The sequence below is a fragment of the Sminthopsis crassicaudata genome, chromosome 1, assembly GCF_048593235.1.
Source record: "Sminthopsis crassicaudata isolate SCR6 chromosome 1, ASM4859323v1, whole genome shotgun sequence".
Classification (NCBI taxonomy): domain Eukaryota; kingdom Metazoa; phylum Chordata; class Mammalia; order Dasyuromorphia; family Dasyuridae; genus Sminthopsis; species Sminthopsis crassicaudata.
This window is the reverse complement of record NC_133617.1, coordinates 96,789,071-96,809,928: the sequence shown is the minus strand read 5'-3', so window position 1 is coordinate 96,809,928 and position 20,858 is coordinate 96,789,071. Positions and strand designations below refer to the sequence as shown.

At 38.7% G+C, this 20,858-nt stretch overlaps 1 protein-coding gene across 1 annotated transcript in view; it reads right to left on the bottom strand.

Moving 5' to 3' along the window:
* Nucleotides 1-20,858, bottom strand: part of NDRG1 (N-myc downstream regulated 1) — a 74,977-nt gene that overhangs the window by 44,111 nt on the left and 10,008 nt on the right. Inside the window, exons 2-3 of the mRNA XM_074265060.1 lie at nt 10,370-10,448; nt 7,940-7,975 (exon numbers count right to left, since the gene is read on the bottom strand). Coding sequence (XP_074121161.1) covers nt 7,940-7,975; nt 10,370-10,432 — 99 coding nt within the window. The 5' untranslated portion in view covers nt 10,433-10,448. The remainder of the gene's footprint in view (nt 1-7,939; nt 7,976-10,369; nt 10,449-20,858) is intronic.

Here is a 20,858-nt window from a genome sequence, read left to right as displayed (position 1 = left end):
CAGCCCCAAACTCAAGACCTCTCCAAGCCTTGGAAGGCCTGGCACACATTGTGCTCCATTAGCATAACCACTGAGAACACAAGTTCACCTCTATGCCACAAAGAAGCATCAAAGGATGATAAAAGCATTATTCAATTTAGCCCACAGGTTAAAGATTTTATTCATGAAAGTAAAAGCTAGAAGCTCTAAAATAAGATGAGGCTGGTTAGAGAGAAAAGTCTGTGATCAAATTTTAATTAAATAAGCTATGTGCTCTTTTAAAAGGTTCATAGAAGGGACAAGTCAAGATGATCTTTTTTATGAAGAGATTAGGATGACTTGTATTTAGCCACCAATTATTCAATTAAAAGGACAACAGTTTGTTTTCAAGGTTTAGGGATAAATGTCTCCTTGTAATGTTTACACTATCCAATTGCCTATGGTTTTTATGGTCAGTGGAAAGGTCAATTTGGGGCCAGTCCTATCTAAATTTTCAAATACCATTCTGATTCAGGGCATTCCAAGGTTCTCTGGAAGAATACAGTAATAGAATCAAGATAACAAATAATCTAAAGGGAAATGAAAAAGTTTTGAGTCTAAATCGGCTGTAGCTAATTAGAGATTAAATGTGAAGTGGAAGTGTGAGATTATCAAAGCTATGTCAAAGAGGTAGTAAGTCAGAATGAGAAACAAGGAATGATAATAAAATAGCCAAGGGTAGGATACTTGTGCCTTAGCTGAATCATCAGGTAAATGAATGGCTACTACTGAGCCTTAGTTCTGGGGTCAAGACTCAAATTCAAATCCTGCTTCAAATATTGAGACCCTGGTGAAGTCAATACAGCTATCTGCCTCAGTTTCCTCATTTGTAAAATGCAAATTCAATTGCAGTCTGCAAAGGTGAAGAGTCTATCCACGAATAAGATCATGGATGGCATCTATCCAATTCTGATTTACAAGGTTTGATGAGGTTGACAACTTAAAAATAACTTGTCTTTTCCACAAACGTTTCCTGAAGATGATATGACTGGCTAAGTTCCAAGCAATCTCCTAAATTTAGTCCTCCTTCCTCTGAGAGTAATTTTTTTTTCCCTGAGGCAATTAGGGTTAAGTGACTTGCCCAGGGTCACACAATTAGGAAGTGTTAAGTGTCTGAGGCCACATTTGAACTCAGGTCCTCCTGACTTCAGGGCTGGTACTCTACCCACTGAGTCACCTAGCTGGCCCAGTATTGTATTTCTTAACTCACACATCACATGATCCTTGGAGTTCTCAATCTGGATGTAGAACATGGGATAGATTCTTATCTAAGCAGTGGGATCTCACAAAGGGGATGGGGAGCAAGGATGGGCTACTTATTCAAATATTCACCTAATTAACCTCAGTGGAACTTCTAAATGCAGGATTTTAGATTTGCTTTTGTTTCTTCACTGTCTGACACAAGGTCATGTCCATAGGAGACATTTAAGAAAAGCTTTTTGAATTCAAACTGTCCAATTATCCAACACCAGGGACTTTTAAATCTGGGATCTACAGAGCAGTTCCATGATTACATGTCTAAGGTGTCTAGAATTGACTCTATATAAATATTATATAAAGATAGCTGGATGGAACATAGCAGATAATAATAGGACCTGGAATCATTAAATCTGAGTTCAAATATGACTTCAGATCACCTAGTCCAAAAAATCTAAATAAAAGAATAAATGAATGAATGAATGACTCTGGGATAGGAAGATCCTCAGAGTTTCTGACCAAAGCAAGAATGATTGCTATTTACATTCAATATGAGTCAATCAGGACCCAAACTATGACCAAATGAGACTTGGCCTAGAACCTATTGGTGACCAATTAGAATCAGATTGGTTTTGGTTTAAGGCCTGGTCCTTAGAAAGAAATCTAGTAAGTAACCCCAAGATATCTTGGGAAGATTCAGAGGTGCAAAAGATTGTTTGTGTCTTGCAGAGGAGAGGTAAGGAGAAAAAATTTGGAATACAAAATTTTACCAAAATGAATGTTGAAAATTATCTTTACACATATTCAAATAATTAAAATACTTTTATTATTATTATTATTAAGGGAATTATTAAGAAAAATAGTAATAAGAATAATTATAAGATCCACTTCCTATGGTTATGGTGAGGATAAAATATCTGTAAAGCTCTTTGCAAACTTTAAAGTGCTACAGAAGTGCTAGTTATTATAATAATCATCGTTAAGATTAAGTAAACAAGAGACTTGAAAACAGAATGGGCTCATTTCTAATTTGTGTCCTTGTGTACGTTTGAGGAATGAGCTAAAAACATCTCCAGATCAGAGTCTGTAATTTTAGGAGTGCTGTGAACTTTAGTTTCTCAACCTTAGAAAAAAGAAAGACTAAGATGTCCTTTCTTGGTTTTTCTAGGAAAGATAAAAATCATAAACATTTTATTTCTAAGTGCCTTCCACCTACACAGTGAGGCCTGACATCAAGCAATCTGATTTAGGTAGAAAATGTATAAAGTGGATATTATCATTATTATCATTCCTATTTTTCAGATAAGGAAACTATGCATCCAGGTTAAGTGACTGCCGTGGGCCATGAGACCCTTTAAAGGAGACAGGACAATTACTACTCTCCTCCCTAAACTAATGGGAAAGCCTAACAAAGGAGATGGAAGCAACTTGCCAGGATTTGTGACTTGCATAAAGCTGAGGTTCCAGTAAGAGGAAAGAAATCAGGAGAGCTCTTGGTCTTGGTGACCACTGTTAATGAATTCTGTAACCCTAAGGCACATTATTGATCTCAACTCTAAATGGATCTCAATTCTAAAAGGTAGCTGGCTTAGATGACATAGGGCCCTGTCTAATTCCAAAACAAAACTCTTTAGACTCCCAGGGCAATGCTGTACCCACTGTATCACACTAATTTCATTATTAAGAAGAGAGCCTGGGAAGCTCCAGACTAAGTCAGTGCAGTTTGGGGATACTACATATTTGATAAAGAAGGATAAAATAATCTAAAGATTTTTTTGTTTCTGAAAAGGAGGCGATGGAAGAGAGAAATATCATCATGAGTGAGGGCTGCATCCTTCTAACTGTCCATTGATTCCTTTTACTTTAGAGTTAAGCCATGATGTCTAGACAGGCTTTGTAAATAGAAAGATTACTGGGTTCAGAGTTAAAAAACTTGAGCTTAAAGCCTTGTATCCCACATTTACTTGCTGTGTGACACTGGCTACCTGTTTCTTCAACTGTAAAATGGGGACTAATAAGCACCTACCTCCCAGGGTGGCTGGAGTCATAACTGTAAATTGCTTAGCACAGTGCCTGGAATTTGTTAGCTGGAAGCATTTCTCAAGAGAATGTCCTCAGAGGAGAAGGTGGAAGGAAGAGAAGGCTGATTTAAGTAGGATTCTTGGTTCCTCAGAGCAACAGAGCTGATGGACTGGGAATGCAGGGGCAAGAGCAGCTGATGAAAGCCACACAGGAGACATTAACAAAGGGAGAGGGAAGAATGACTCAAGATGATGTCAAGGAGGGCTACATACATACAGGCCGTGCTAACTCCTAAGAGCCCAAGCCTGTGCCAAGCCCTGCTGCTGGACACAGGGTCCAGGGGCACCCAGCCAACCTCAAGTTTTGCTGGGTTGATAGATATGATCATATAAATGTCCCAGGCAAGGCTGGAACAACTCTCCCTGTACCTGCTGCCTTAGCCTAATGACCACATCAAACCCAGTGATGCAGGGGGACCTTAATGACTAATTTTTGGTCAAAATCCAGCAACTTTCCTGTAAGTGGGAGGGGAGGGGGAATGGAAGGAAGGTAGGCAAAATGTGGAGAACAAAGGCTAAGAGAAAAGGACTGACTGGAAAGATAGAAAAAGAACCCCCATCCATCTTCATCCTCATCCTAGTCTCAGAAGCTCATATTCCACCTGACATATAAGCTACATGGGCAGGTTGTACAATGGATAGAGGTAGGACTTCCAATCTGGCCTCTCGGCAGATCACTTCACATCTGTCTGCCTCAGTTTCTTTAAATGTAAAATAGGAATAATATTAGCACCCACTTCACAAGCATTCTTTTGAACAGTTGCTGGCACTTAGGAGACATTTGATAAATTTAATTTCTTTCCTTCATTATTATATTTCCTTCTACCTATCTATGTAAAATGAAGGTGGCAGGATAAGATGAACCCCAAAGGATCAAGTCTAAGCCCTAATATCCCAGACACCTTATTGCCATGTATTAAGGCCCTGAAAACCAATGAAGAAGTTTCATGTCTGCCTCTCAGAGGGTCAATAAACTATAAAGGAATGGGGCATGTTTCCAGATATAGCCAACATACTGATTTGTTCTATTCAACTATATTTGTTCTTTTTTTTTTCCAACTATATATAAGGTTTTTATTAGGGAACAAGGAAAGAGGGTCAACTGGCAAGCAAACATGTAAAAAAGATTAAGGCATAAAACTTACTTTTAAGGCACTAGAAAGGGAGTTAGCAAATTCAAGCCCTACTAATTCAGGCACTAAACGGCTGTGTAATTGATCTTGAGAGAGGCAGTGGAAGAAAAGGCCTTGATTTTCTCTGCCACATATTACCGGCATGGATTTGGGCAAGACATTTAGCCTCAATTTCTTCATCTGAAAAAAAGTGAAGGCACTGTGCTAGAACCTCTAAGATCCTTTCTGGCTATAAATCTATAACCTTATTAATTATCTAAGCTTATAAGATTACAAGGCTCTGGCCCCTGCCTGAATGAAATCAGGGCCCAGGTGTATTTTTATATTTCCAGCCCTCTACCCACACCCTCCCTTCCCTCACCAAGTTCTCTTCCTCCCCCCTCTATGGAGCTCTGTTTCCTCATCTGTAAAATGAGAGGTGGAGGTAGCTTTAAAAGCTCCCTAAGAACCTTTCTATCATTACTGTTCAAAATGGGTTCCTTTAAGTAGATGTTCAGCTGATTGACTGATTTTTAAAAAGTTGGCAAAAAAAAAAAAAAAAAAGAACAACAAGAAATTTTGGAAGGGGTTGTGTTGTCCTGGAGAAAGGGAAGCAAGAAAAGATATGTATATATGAAACCTCGCTGCTCTAAGGAAAAGAAACAAGAAATTGCTGAAAATTCCATCTCTTTCTCTGTAGGTTGCCCAGGTATCCTGCTCTGATGTCACCCTAAGGAGGCCATCTTATTTCCCAAGAGGTGGGTGACATCCTCAAATGGAAGGGGTGCAGAGAAGAGACAAACTGAAACTATGTGGTGAGATGGCAGATTTCCTTCCTGACTGTTCCTGATGCTACCAATTCCCCCTTTCCCACTACCACCATATACCCCCAAGGAAGGTATTCTAAATCTAAATGAGGCAACAGACTTTCCCCCGTATTTCAGGTCTGATTGCATTCTTTTAAAGCCATGCAGGGGCCCTGAGAGGAAGCAAGATCTTAGAAAAGCAAACCATAGCCCTACATATTGCTTCCCCATGACTGATGGGCCTGTGTCCATTACCAAGTTCAAGGCAAAAATAATCACCTATATTGACCTATTCTAAAAAACATCCTTTGTGTGTTATTAAAAAACCAAACTCCCCTACCCTCCGCAGCTTAAGATTGCTATCCCTCTTTTTGTCAGAAGGGTGATGGCCTTAAGATGCAAAGTTAAGACACAGATTTTCAGACACAGCTAATTTCTTTCAAGGTCTTTGCTTTTATTTTATTTTTCCCCAATGGGAAGGAGATAGAGATAATGAGGAAATGAAAAGGAAGCAAAAAAAAGGGCAGAGTCATCTTTTTTTAAAAAGAAAAGAATCATTGAGTCATTTTTTTTTTTTAATAAAGAGAACAGAAGGAAACTGGAAAGAAGCATAGTCAAGCCAGATAGCTTTGAAAGCTACATAGTGAATTTATTACATGTTTATTATATACTTTAAAGGTACTTTTTCTAACTGAGAAAGAAGAGTCTTTCTGACTCAACATGCTAAATCTTTGTTTCACAATGAAAAAACTAAGGCAGTGAGTTGAATGGTTTGCCAGAAGCTTCTGAGTTGAGATTTGAAGAAATGATTTTATTGATTAAAGCAACTCCCACATAGGAAACTCCTAACCTTCTCTCTTAGGGCAGATAGATGGTACAGGAGATAAGAGTACATAAGCCCAAGTTCAAACCTGGTCTCAGAACCTACTAGCTATGTAACCCTAGTTTAAGTCACTTAACCCTGTATGCCTCAGTTTCCTCATCTGTCAAAGGAGCTGAAAAAGGAAGTGTCCAATCGCTTCAGTATTTCCATCAAAAAAATCCGAGTTTAAATCCAGCCAGAGACACTTCACTGAGCTGTGTGAGCCTAGACAAGTCACTTAATTTCAGTTTTCAGACCTTTATATGGGGATAATAATGACACTCACCTCCCAAAGTTGTCAAAGATGATCACTGTAAAGCACTTAGCACATAGTAAGCCTGTACTGAGTGTGAGGAGAACATCCAACATTATTACTGTATTTACAGTTCCTGACACATAGCAAGCACTTAATAAGTGTTTGCTGATTAACATGGTCTGCTAGAACACAGAGAAAGCCTAACTGAATAAGTGCATTCCCAGACATTTAATCTCTAAGTGTCCCTACTTGTGAAGTACAGATGTCATACAGGCTCCACTTGCTTCCTAGAGCTAAGAAAATGTCAGAAGATAGATACTGTGCAAGCCCACTAGACAATCTGTATAATGGAGAGTGGTCATTATCCTCATCATCAGTGCTTAAGGCCTCAGTATCCCATTATCTCTGTAAGAGCAGAACCATTCAGCAAGGAAACATATAATTAGCAGTTTTAAGCAACCATATCATTAGGGAATTTCTAATAGCTCCAATATTGGTCTCAGTAATGTGTAAATAAGGCAGCTAACAAGGTGGTGCAATTGGTAAGAAACTAGGCCCAGAGTCAGGAAAACTCAAATTTCCAAGTTCAAAACTGGCCTCCGACACTTACTAGCTGTGTCATCCTGATCAAGTCACTTTCCCCTTTTGTCTGTTTCCTTATTTGTAAAATGAGCCGGAGAAGGACATGGCAAACCACTTTAGTCTCTTTGCCAAGAAAACCCCAAATGGAATCAACAAAATCAGACAAATAACAATAACAAATATGGAAATGATTCAAGACTTTTACAACTAAGGAGAACTTAAAGCCACATCAGGCCAAACCCCTTTACCAGAGGGATAAAACTGAGCCCCAAGAGGGAAGATTAGGCTAAAATAAAGCATTGGCCAAACAGTTTACAGAAGATTGAGTGCTGCTGAGTTTAAATCCTTCCAATTTGTGCTTCTGAAAGCTTCTTCATGACAAGTACTGTCTTACTTGAGCTTATTTATATTCCCAACATGACATAAGTACGTGGCACATATTTATTCTATTTTATCTAGCCTATCTTATCTATGTATTCATCCTTTCTCTCTAGAACCAAGCAAATTACACACATGGAAATTAAGTATGTGTTGAGTGTATGAATAAAAACATCTGAAATCTGTGTCTTCACTTCAACTGGCCCTGCCCATCCATCACCCTTCCTGCTGCCCCATTCTCATAAGGAACACAAACTCCTGGAGGTGAGCCCTGGAGAACTACCCCAGCAGCTTTCTATTCAGGGCCAAGAAAAGGCCTTTCACTTTCCTGTGGGGCTGTCAAAACTCAAGACCCTCCAGCCACATTCCCTGGCTAGGAAAAAGCCTAAACTGAAATGTCCATGCCTTTCTTTCAGCCCACAGACTTTTTTACCAAGTATCCCCAACTTAGAATGTTTCTTCATTTTTCTTCAGGGGTTAGAGGAGGATTTCGATGTCTTTGGACAATTTTCAAAACATTTCACCCTTTTTCTACCCCAGATGGGGATGTAAACTTAGTTTGATTTCTCCCCCTCCTACAAAGGTTTTGAATAGTGTTCAATTTCAAAGAAAGTAAAAGAAGAGAAAAAGAAAAAATTTTTACTTGCCTGAACATCGAATTCTTGCAGGAGGCCAGTGATGGTCTGTAAAGAGATGGTCACAGTCAGTTTCCCCCAAACATAATCATGAGGGAGAATGCACAGGATTGAGGGTCTGCACCTTCCAAAGGGAAGAGGGCTACTCTGGGATAGCTGTGCTCCCAGCTACTCTCCCTTCTACACCTTCTGGGAGAATATCCGCCCATTACATTCAGATGTCACAGGTCAAACCCAACAAAGTCAACTGTTACAATAACAAGTATAGACAGGGGCTACATATAGCCAGGGGGCAGAGGGACCACATCCAAAAAGCAAGGGGTATCAATTAATATGTTGGGATAATAAACACATGACTTCTCCAGAATCACTGCTCCTTGTCTTCCTATTAGACCACAATTTGAGGACTCCCCCAATGTAAAGAGATAAAAAATACTCCACCGAAGGGTGGCTATATCTGATGCTGACTGATATAATATCAGTCCCTCTTCTCTGTTCAGAATGGAGGAAGGCTGAACTTCTATCAGTGACCCAGCAGGGAGCCTCGCCCTTCCTGAAATTACCCCCCATACCTAAGCAATTTCCATTTGATACACTGTTTTCAGGCATTAGGAAAGATTAGCATTTATACAGCACATACTGTGTACCAAGCACTGGGCTAATTACTAACTTTTCCTTTCCTTGCTTTCTTTCTTTCTTAACAAATATTATCTCTTATGATTGCGGCTAAGTGATATCATACACTCTGCTAACTGCTCAGCTATGGTTTCAAAATCCACATGATTTTGAAGAGGCCCTCATACCACATCAGCAGAGCTGTTTCTCTGGGAATAATTTTGACAAAGCCCTGAGGGAAGTGACTGGAGGAAATAACAAAATCCACACTCTGGGAATGAGGCCCCAGTAGGGAGAATCAGGAGCAAGAAAAATGGATTTTTTAAAAAATACAACTTCTATCAAAAATGAAAATAGTTTTATACCAACAGTGCCCTCTGATCAAAAAAAAAAAAAAAAAAAAAGCAGAGTTTGGGAATTTAGTTTAGTGGCAAAGAGGAATGAACCAGGGCTTTGCGTAAAAGCAAGCAGGCAGTCACCCCCTTTTAGATTATTGGGAAATGGGTACAATGTAGGAGGGGGAGCCATCCACACTAAACAAGGCAATGAATTACTGTGACAATTCTGAGGAAGCAGTTTCCTTTAAACCATTAAGGAGAGAAATAAATCTTTTTCCAAGAAAGTACTAAGTAACCAAAACTGGACAAGATGAGGTTTATTTATTTCATTTCCAAAATTCATTTTGAACTATAGTAAGAGACCCTTCACAGATGCCAGAGCATACTTCTGAATTGTGCATTTAATAAGCTATATATTCAATAGCAGGGATGAAGTTGTCTTGAACATCCAAACTCTGTATCTCTAGCAATTAATGACTAAACTAGGGTCAGTTGTATTGTCTTTAGCGCTGGGCCTGAGTGAATACTTGGTTCCAACAAAAATGACCTACTCTGATGAATGAAAAGCTAAGAGAGAGATACCCCAGGATGCAAAAGATTTCAACAAGTTGCAATAGGGGTTGAAACCAGCAAGAAAAAAATTTAGCCGGGCCAAGGGAAGTTGGATTGGGGATAAGTCAATAGAAAACCCTGCATTTGAGTGTAAAATATCAACTATGGAAAAAATCTCCGGATGTCACATGTCACATGGGATACTGATAAGTTGATTTCCAGAGCAATCAAGATGAGGAGGGGTCTAGAAACTGTACTTCATGAGGATGAGCTAAAGGGCTCAGGGTATGCAATCTATGAAAGGAAGACCTCTGTGAGGGACCATAAGGCTGTTTCCAAATATCCATCACATAGAGGAAGAATCAGACTTGTTCTCCTTGGCCCCATAGGACAGAAATTAGGACCAGAGGGTAAAAAATATGAGGCAAATTTTCATTCAACATAAGGAAAAACTCCTTGAACTTGTCCAACTTTAGTAGCAAAAGGAATAAGGTAAAGATGGACAATTGTTTTTTATTGGGGATATTGCAGTGATGATTTATGCTTTGGGTAGGAGCGGGACTTGCTCTCCAAGACCTGTTCTATAATACTATGTGATCAGTTATACAGGTTACTATTAATTAGCATTGATCTCTAACTAAACTACTGGGCAAACAAAGAAAGGAATTAATTTTAAAAAAATACTTCCTCAAAGACTACCAGATTAAAAATGGTAATCTCTAAGTAGCTGTTCTCAGAATTCACTAATTTTTTTTTAATTTTAACCATAAAATAAAAGGTAATGAATAAACACAAATATACCTAGTTCACCAGATTCCCATTTTAAAAACTTAATCACTTTATAATTTCTCACACAGGACATCTCTCAAGCTTTCCAAAAGCTAACAGTTTAGGGTTTATGATTGCCCAAGATGAAAAATTAATTTTTTTCTCTTACCTCTCCTCTCTCTACCAGAGGCTTGATCTCTGCAAGGTCTACTTCCTGGAGATCTCTCGACATGGTCCCAGACTGTTACCTGAAAAGAATGAAAACCAAAGAAAGGAGGGTCAGTAATGCTTGTTCCAGACTTTTATTTCCCCCCTTATAATCACCCCTCCCAGTAGAAAGTTGTACTGAGGGAAGAGCTCAAAGACCCCTTAATGAACACTTGTAATTCCCACCCCACTCCCATCCTGACAGGACAGGGCCGGCAAATGAATCTCAGAAGTAACATTTGATTCCTGTCCCTGGGCCTCAGTGAATAGAGTCAGGATTTGGGTCAACTCTTGATGCGGCTACTTGCTAAACAAGTGACCTGAATCTCGTTGACCTTAGGTTTCCTTATTTATAAAATGAGAGGTCTGGACTAGATGGTCTCAAAGATTTCCTTCCAGCGCTAAATCCATGCTTCCATCACCTGCAAAATGAAAAGTCCGGACTAAATGCTCTTCGGTGCCCCACAACTCTTAACATTCTGTGACTGTATAATGCCTTCAAGGTGCCCATTATTAGCTCATAAGATAGAGATTTTTGTGAATTAAGGGTAGAGGGGAGAGTAGTAAAGGACGACGTAAAGTCTCCCATGGATAACCTCTCCATTTGTACAGCACTTTCTAACATCCCAAAGGGATTCATTCAAGTTCTCTCAACTGAGATTTATAATTACAAGAGAAGTCATACAAGTATTGTCACAGAAAGGTGAAAGGCCTGGCTTAAAGTCAACCTGCAACCTCATGAATATACTGGGCCTAAAATCCAGATCTTCCTACTCCAAATACAGGACCTTTTCCCTCTATTTCACAGTTCCTATAGCTGTCGCTGTCTCTTATGGGACTTAAAAACAGCCTGTCTTAAGGCCATTTAATATTAGACCATCTATCTGATAGACCCTTAATACATCTTTTTTTAAGTCTCCTAGTAAGATTCTACAAAGAGCAAGGACTCTCTGGAGTTTTCATACCAGCTTTGGAACTGGAAGGAATGTTAGGGCAAATCTCCCTATTGTACAAGAATAAATAACTGAGCCATCTTGCCTAAAGCCATATACCTTTATGTCCTCATACCTCCTCCTTCCAGTAACCTGAAGATCCAAATCTAATACTTTGTTCACTGTACCATGAATGAATGCAGCAAAGTTTAAAGGACAGTACAGGTACACAAGAACAAAGTGTAATTACAAAGGTCTTTACAATACTAAATCAAAGATCCTCCAGTTCCCTGTTTCTCCCCCTCCTCCAAAACCTTCAGTTTTTTTTCTGTTTAACTTTGGACCTAAGGAACAAAATGACTGTTAAAAACTATCTATACATGTGTTTTGAAAATAAAAACTTTATTTAAAAAAAAAAAAGGAATTAATGACTTTTCTAACGTTTCACCTAAACCTTCCTTTTCACAAGCTCAATTTATAACTTGGGTGACACAAGTGTCTGCATATATTAATCCAATTTGGCAATATAGACTAAATGTAATAAAGGAGAAGAAAAAGAAAAGTGAGATTGAAAACTGGGTGCTTGAGGTGGTTCTGAACTATTTGGATGTCACAGGCCTACTTGAGCAGTCAAGTGAAGACCACAGACCTCTTCCCTTTAAATAACTGAAGGAAATGTGAAACTTCAGTTAGGGGTTGGTGAAAATAAAAACTCTCTTTTTATATTATAACTTTGTGTGTGTGTGTATATGTGTGTGTGTGTGCATGTGTATATATATATATATATATATATATATATATATATATATATATATATATATATAAACATACAAATTTATAAACACAAAATATATGTATGTATGTATACATAGGTATATTTATATAAACACAAATAATATATATGTGTTGTATATGTATTAATAAGTATTTTATATATACAGATTTACATAAACACAAAAATATATACACATATTTGTATGTATATATACACATGTATATTATATACAAAGATGTATGTATTTGTATGTATAATACAGATTTACATAAACAAAAATATGTGTGCATATGTACATGTGTATGTATGTGTAAATATGTATATTTATATACAGATTTATATAAACACAAAAATATTATGAGTATATATATATATATCATATATGTGAGTATGTATATTATATATAGATATATATCATACACACACATTTGCATGGGGCAGGGAGGGAAGGAAAAGGGATTCTCATTCACGTTCATGTACCCCAGGAAATCTATGCACAGACCCAGCTTATGACCTTAGCTAAAAAAGCAAGAAGTCATTGAGGGAAATCTAAATATGGTATTTGCTGCACAGCAGGGAGCCAGCCCTATCTGGAGCTGAGGATACAAGCTGTGAAATAGGAGGCATTTTCAGTATTCATGGCCACAGGTCTTTGGATTGCCATGTCTGGTAGAGAGTGAGCAGGCAGTCTCCCAGTGGGAGGCAAAGACAAACACTGAAAAACCCCAAGACTGGCTTCCCCACAGTTCCTGCCCATCCCTCTGCACCATGAGCCCTCAGATTAGCTGATGGACCCTAGGGACACAGAAGGTCAGAGCTGGGAAGAGTCCTCAGAGATCACCTAAATCAATGACCTCATGTTAAAATTGGAAAATCCCAAGGCGCTCAAGAAAAGGGATTTGCTGGGAATCACCAGCTCAGCAAGGGGGCAGAGGCTGGTCAGGCCTGCTGTGTGCCAGGCAAGGGCCCTTGCCACCATGCCACCACCAAGGCCCACAGAGGTTAGCTTCTGCTGGAAACTAACCCCAGGCAGTGAAGGAGAGGCCTGTATAGGGAAAAGGGAAACATTTTTGCTGTCAATTGCTATGAATTTTTTCCGGCCTACTCTCTCCTCTCCCTACCCCCAGAAAGGCCAGATTCTTTACTGACAAATGAACTGGGACAAATGAACGTCTTGTTATTCTTTTTTCCTCTATAGATTTTGGGCAGAAAAAAAAAAAAAAGCAAGGGCTCAAATTGGAAGTAAACTTGAATTAATAATGTTAGAAGCAGTAAGCAAATGCCCTGATTTTACAAGCAAAGAAATGAAGGCCGAAAAAGTTGCTTATTTAGAATCTCACAGCTAATAAATGGACTAGTGTGGTCTTCAGATATTCCTCACGGACCTCCCTGATATAGAATGGCACAATTTTGTAATGCCCACTTCTCCATCTTCTTCTCACTCTCCAGACTTTACCACCAAAGCACTCAACTCCTAGAACTTCTGCTTCCAGGCTGGCCCTCTCCCATAGTGGAGGTTCCTTCCTGGGATCTCCTTTTTAAGAGATAATCATGAATAAAGGATGTTTCATTCCCCTTATGGCTGTACTTTTGACTTTCTGGACTTTGTCACCATGTCTGTGGGCAGGTACCTCAACTTCTCCCTTCAGCTCTCCTTTCTGTATTGTCTTTTCCATTAGAATCTAAGCTCCTTGAGGGACAGAGGATGACTTCCTTGTATTTATATTCCCAGTGATTCTCCAGGAGAATCTCAATCACTTGGACCTTTTGTCAGTTTCCCTTAGTAGCATTATCTCCACAACTCCAGGAGAATCTCAATCACTTGGACCTTTTGTCAGTTTCCCTTAGTAGCACTATCTCCACAACTCCAGGAGAATCTCAATCACTTGGACCTTTTGTCAGTTTCCCTTAGTAGCACTATCTCCACAACTCCAGGAGAATCTCAGTAACTTGGACCTTTTGTCAGTTTCCCTTAGTAGCACTATCTCCACAACTCCAGGAGAATCTCAATAACTTGGACCTTTTGTCAATTTCCCTTAGTAGCACTATCTCCACAACTCCAGGAGACTCTCAATAACTTGGACCTTTTGTCAGTTTCCCTTAGTACCACTATCTCCACAACTCCAGGAGAATCTCAATAACTTGGACCTTTTGTCAATTTCCCTTAGTAGCACTATCTCCACAACTCCAGGAGACTCTCAATAACTTGGACCTTTTGTCAATTTCCCTTAGTAGCACTATCTCCACAACTCCAGGAGACTCTCAATAACTTGGACCTTTTGTCAATTTCCCTTAGTAGCACTATCTCCACAACTCCAGGAGAATCTCAATAACTTGGACCTTTTGTCAATTTCCCTTAGTAGCACTATCTCCCCAACTCCACGAGAATCTCAACCACTTGGACCTTGTCAGTTTCCCTTAGTAGCACTATCTCCCCAACTCCATGAGAATCTCCAGATAAATAAAGGCATCTCCGGCAACTCCATGGCAGAGGCTGATTTCAATACAATTTCTAAAAAATAAACTGATTGATTGCAAAGTGGACACTATGTATACATGTATATGTACTCACTCTCTACTCCACCCCCACTACTCTGGGCTGAGCTCCTCCATGTAGCAACAGCACCACTTCCCCAGGAAGACAACCCCAACGACTTCATTATTCATCTCTCATGAGACAAAGTTTGTGATGGATCAGCAAGTTTTTCTTTTGGGGGGAGGGGAGGTAGAAAAAAAGGGGGGTTAGCAAAGAAGGGGTGGGAACAGAGGGAAAACAAGTTTTTTTGTTTTTTTTCTCCTTTGGGGCTTTGCAAAGTCAGCGTGCTGTGGTCATGAGGGCCCAGCCAGCAGAATACCTCGCCTACACTGTCACAGGGACATTCCAAAACTTGGGGGCCTGGCAGTATTCCCTTAGAGCAAAAAAACAGAAAAAAAGTCCTTGTGATTCACAGTCAGTGTCCTACCTAATAAACAAACAAAAACCCACTTAAGAGAGCTAGTAGATGCATGAATCGTATGCAAGCTTGGGTTCTAGATAACCCTGCTTCTGCTGTGTTTCTGGGCACATGCCACTCAAGTCTCTTTGGGCCCCTTTTTCTTTAATCTCACAAAAGCCAAAGAGCTGCAAGATTGACATCTTGCATATAAAGTTATTTGTTCGTTGTTTTCCCCATTAGAATGTGAGTGGGGCAGCAACTACCATGGTTTCTGCCAATTTTTGTAGCCTCAGCACTTAGCACAGTGCCTGCCATTTAGTAAATATTATAAATAATAAACATTTGTTAACTTGACAGCGAGTCATGTATTGCCAGGTTCTAAATAACTAAAATGGCAGGGCACCCCAAAGATGATGGAAAAGCTCATTCATGGTAATAGTAAGTAAAATGTTACAGGTTTTTCAGCAAATAAGCTGCAGAAAGGACATAACAAAGATGTACGACTGCAAATGAAGATGAACTGGCTATGCTTAAAGAACCAAGATTAATGGAAGGGCTAGCCACTGTGCCTGTGGCAGTAGTACCCACATAGTAAAAGATCTGGGGACAGGGGTCCAGTCTACATAATGGTCTCTTGTTTAATGACTGTTTAATTATTGTTGTTTATTAAGTGACTAAAATCTGGCAAGCCAGAGCTTAAAAAAACAGTCCTGACCCTCAGGGAGGGTCTAATTAAATTATTTTTTTAAATAAATTAATCTAATTAAAGGGGGGAGATTTATGAGAAGACAGAGATATAGTTAAAAAATCAAAACTAGATTTCTAATCCAACTAAGAGTGTGTTCAGAAGAAAGGGGAAGAGTTGGGAAGGAACCCACTGGTTTTGTAATGGGAAGCCCTGGTATAATTTTTGAGTCACAGTTTTTTCACTGGTAAAATAGAGTGATAATTTTTTTTTATTATTATCCTTACCCATCCACCCCCAATATTGGTTCCCTAAAATGGACATTCCTGGGAAAGGAATCAAGAAATGATATCAAGAAGTGAGAATATAACTTCCAGAAGAGCAAATTTCTCCATCTATCAGATTTCTGCCTCCAAGATTAAGGCCATTTGTCTCCACCCTTCATGCTTGGGAGTCTCTAATATCTCTAACATCCCTTCCAGTTTTAAAGCTACAAAGATTTGGCTTCTTCCCTTGGCTTTCAATTTGCATTAAGCCTGCCTAATTTTACAGGAGTGTTATGAGAATCCAAGAAGAACAGAACATATGGGACAAATACAATCATAAGGCAGAGCCCAGTGTATTCTCTGAAGTCCACATCTTATTCATTATGTTTCATCCCCTATACACACCTTTCTCTATTAGGTTGTAACCTTGTGGAGTCCAGAGTCCATATTTTATTACTACATATTACAGTAATCAATGTTTGCATCTCATCTTATTAAGACTAAGATGTAGTAGGGCAGGGAATGTATCTTAAAGTTGGGAACTATATATTGGATAAGACAGATAATGAATGTCTGAAGAAATCAATTATTGCCCCAGAGTCTAGCCAAGTTAGCCCAGCACACTGCAAAAAATAAGTACTTAATTAAAAGTTTGGTGAATGAGTATGTCCAATTATTTAACAATTTGGGACTAGATGAAATTTCCTTTCAACTTAAAAATTGATGTAACCACTTTTGGAAGTATGCAGCAGGCGAAAAAAGAGATCAGACTCAGAGTTTCTCACCTGTAAGATACCAGACAATTTGGTCAAAGTATAGAGTTTAGGAAAGGGTTAATTTTCAGGTTTATTTAAGGCTAAAAAGACAAATAGAAGAGTTTACTTTTGTTTTCCTTGAACCACTGGAAGTTTAATGAGGACACTTAACTATAAAAGGACACCCCTGTCAGCAGAGACTTGAGTCAGGGAGAGACTAATTTGAAGGTTGTGCTTAAAGGGCCTGAATAAAGATATTAGCTATGTGAGCAGAAAAGAAGTCAGTCACATAAGATGTTATGGCAATAGAATAAAGTTTGACAACCAGCTGGATGTGTGGAGTGAAAGAATGTGAATAAGACTAATAAGCCTCAAATATTAAGACTTGTTATTTGAGACTAATAAGTCTCAAAATATTGTATTAAGTACTGGAGACATTTTGTTGCCATTTATTAATATTATTAAGTGGAGACTTTGTTTAATATTATTAATTAATATTAAAGTGAAAGAACGTAAATGAAACATTTTTTATTAAGTACTGGAGACTTTTGTTGCCATTTATTAATATTAAGTGATGGAGACTTTGTTTAATATTATTAATATTAATTAAAGTAAAAGAATATAAATGAAACATTTTGTATTTAAGTACTGGAGATATTTTGTTGCCATTTATTAATATTATTAAATGATAGAGACTTTAATATTATTAATATATTTATTATATAATATAATATTTTAATACTAATGCATTCATAATTAATATCAAGAGTATAGACTTGTTACAAGGTAAGTTCAGTGGAGAGACATAAACAGAAGAAAATGCATTACCTTGACCGATGAAAGGGAGGAAAAGATGGAGGGGTGGAAAACTAAGGTCATAAGGTAAAGAGAAGAGCAAAGGACATCTAATGCCTAAGTAAGAGAAATAAAGACAAGGCTGAGAAAACGAGCTAAAGCACTGAACACACAGAAATAGGTACAAGGTTAAGATAGAAAGATATAATAGTGGGATGCCAGATCCTGTTTTGACCCTTACTTACCTTGAAATAAATTTCCATCACTTTAATAATAAAGCCAAGTCCCTTAATCCTTCTGACTCAATTTCTTCCTCTTTTACTATGGATAGTCACTAAAATGACAGACAGAAAGGTGCCGTATGGACCAAAATAACCATAGCAGCATAACAGTTTCAAAATAACTCATAAATGGCAGGTCAAATCATAGTACATAAACATAACAGACTATTATTACACACACAAAAATGTGAACGTGAGGAATTCAGAGAAACACTGAAAGACTTCTATGAAATGGTGGAAATTTGTTTAGGGTTTTTGTTGTTGTTGTTGTTGTTGTTTTGGACAGACACACACATCCACATAATCTGTGGTCACAGTACCTACTATGATATTGGTAGAAGACTGGAGAGAAGTCACCATTTAAGACCTCAGAAGCCCAGACAGGGTTTTGATAATAAAGATATTCCAAGAGTCCAAAAGTTGTCAAGAAACATACAATCAATAAGACTTGATAGTCTCCTCAAGAGAGGGAAGAGTTAAGACAGAACTATGGTATTCGGCACAAGAGTCTGGCCAGGCAAACAGATGGTGGGTTTAACTGACAGAAATAGGGAAGTGAGAGAAGGAGACAAGGCAGGAGCTATTATTACCATCATAATAGACAGTTAGTGGACGGAGTAGAATCAGGAAGACTGTCCTAGCTGTGTAATGTTGGGAAAGTCATTTAGCCAATCTGTTTCCTCATCTGTAAAGTGGGAATAAATAATAAAACCATTTATACCTGACACATACAAGGAGGCTGTAAGAACAAAAGGAGCTAGGATTTGTAATGCATTTCATAAAGGCTAGGAATTATCACCGAACCCCAACTCCTCCACTGTCTGACCTCAGTAGTCTTTCAGTAAAACCTCACTGGCTACTATTTTTAATGATGTTGTCTTCTCTCCAAATCGGCATCCAGGAACACATCGCAGTCCCAAGGAGCCCCAAGAAGTACATATACTCAGGCTGTCTAGAAGATAGGTTCTGTCCTTGCCATCCCTGCCAGGGACTCAAGGAGGAACAGGGCAAACTCCAGATTAATAAGTATTGGTTCTGAAGGGCTGCTGACCTCAGGGAGCTACTGTTTAGCTGTATATCTTGCCCAACAAAACCTGAACAGGAAACACAGGGTTTGAAAACCTCAAGAGTTTATTCACTCAACCAGAAAACCTGCGTCAAATTCCTTTAGACACTAAATCATCCAGCCAATTACCAGTAACTTAAGTGCCCACCTGAAATAGGGGACTAAAGAAGGTGACCTTGAAGGTTCTTCCAATTCCCGGTGAAGAATTCTAAGATACTCTGAAGCATTGGTGGATAGAGTGGTGGGCCTAGAGTCAGAAAAACGAGTCCAAAGCCAGACTCAGACACTGGGTGTGTGACTCTAGGTAAATTCATTTAACTGTAATCTATCTCAATTTCTGTACCTGTAAAATGGGGATCATGAGAATGTTCACCTCCTAAAGTTATTATGAAGACTGAAGGAGATATCTATGAAGTGCTTAGTCCAGAGTAGGTACTAAATAATAATGTGTTTTTTCTTTCCTTCCTTCCTATAACTTAAGATATGGGACTTGTAGCTTGAAAGGATGTTAGGCTGATGGTTGTTATTCTAGATTTTAGACCAAAAAGGGATCATATACAGGGTTTTCTTCCCCCCCAAAAAAAAAAAAAAATTACATAGGAAGAAACAAAGTCCAGAAAAATCAAACTCCAAAAGACTAATCTTTCTCAAGGTCACCTAGGTCTTAAGAGGAGGAACTGGGATTCCAATGGGCTACAATATGCCAGACTGGGTCACAAAACTCATCTTGACAACAACCAATTTAACTTTGCTTGATTCAGTTATCTTAGATGGGCTGGGGATGACTTGAGGTTTATTCTAATCTGGAGTGTCTAAAAAGGTTCCAGAGTCCTATGATGTTTTGCTTGTTTGTTTGTTTTTGCCACCAGCAGTGGGCTAAGGATTGGGAGGATAGTAAGAGAAACCCCAGTTCTGAAATAATTGGCTAAGTTGGGAAGTCTTGACTAGACCCTCATGAAATTCAATGTAAAAAGGTCATCTAGTCCAACCTTTAGAATCATGTATTACCCCTAATAGTTGCTTAAGGCATTCTGTAGCTATATTGTCACAGAATTTAGTCCTGGAAGGGATCATACATGTTTTTCTAGTCTAATCCCACCTCCATTTTACATGGGAAAAATTAAAATAATATGTCCAGAATCACACAGAGGAATGCCAGACAGAAGGAAGAGTCCAATTCCAAATTTCACTCTAGGTATTCATACTAGGGTGAAGGAAATGGGCTACGATTATCCCCATTTTACATCTGGAGAAACTGAGGCAAACAAACTAAGTTACTTGTCCAGGATTACACAGCTTATAAGTGACCAAGTGTGTTCTAGAAGTCTTCCTGATTCCAGGCCCAGTGCTCTCTCTCCCCTGCCCACATAGCTGCTTGCCTTTGTTTGCTCCAGGTCACCAAGACCACAAATTAAAGTAGGATGGAATTTCCAATCTACCATCAATGCAAACAATTTCCAAACCTGAGAAATCCCCATTCCCCCAGCTCCCAATGAAATCTCAACTAGTCTCAACAAGTGCTCCTCTCTTTCTGTCCTTTATTTTCTTCCACAACTAATACACAGCTTTTTTTTTTTTTTTTTTTAATCATCACATATGACCTAAAAATGACTTACACTTGGATTGTTAAGATAAAAACAGACTTGGTAGGAGATTGAGGGTTGGCAAGGCTAGAGTGGTTTAAGATAGGGCAACAGGCCCAATGAATGGGGACAGAGTGAGGAGGCTTGCTGGAAAGTTTTCCACTGATCATCAATCACCAAATTTTTCCTTGTGGTCACATCCAGATATTTTTCAATCCTATTAACATGCCTTATGTTGTGCATCCATTTCCCAGTGGCTAACTTTGAAGAGGTCCGTGAGAGCTGAGTGTCCTTTCCAGAGCAGTAGGCTCTTCAGAAGATGGATTTTTAAAAATTCTGTTGATGCTTTATTATAGCTTATTTGAATTTTAACTACC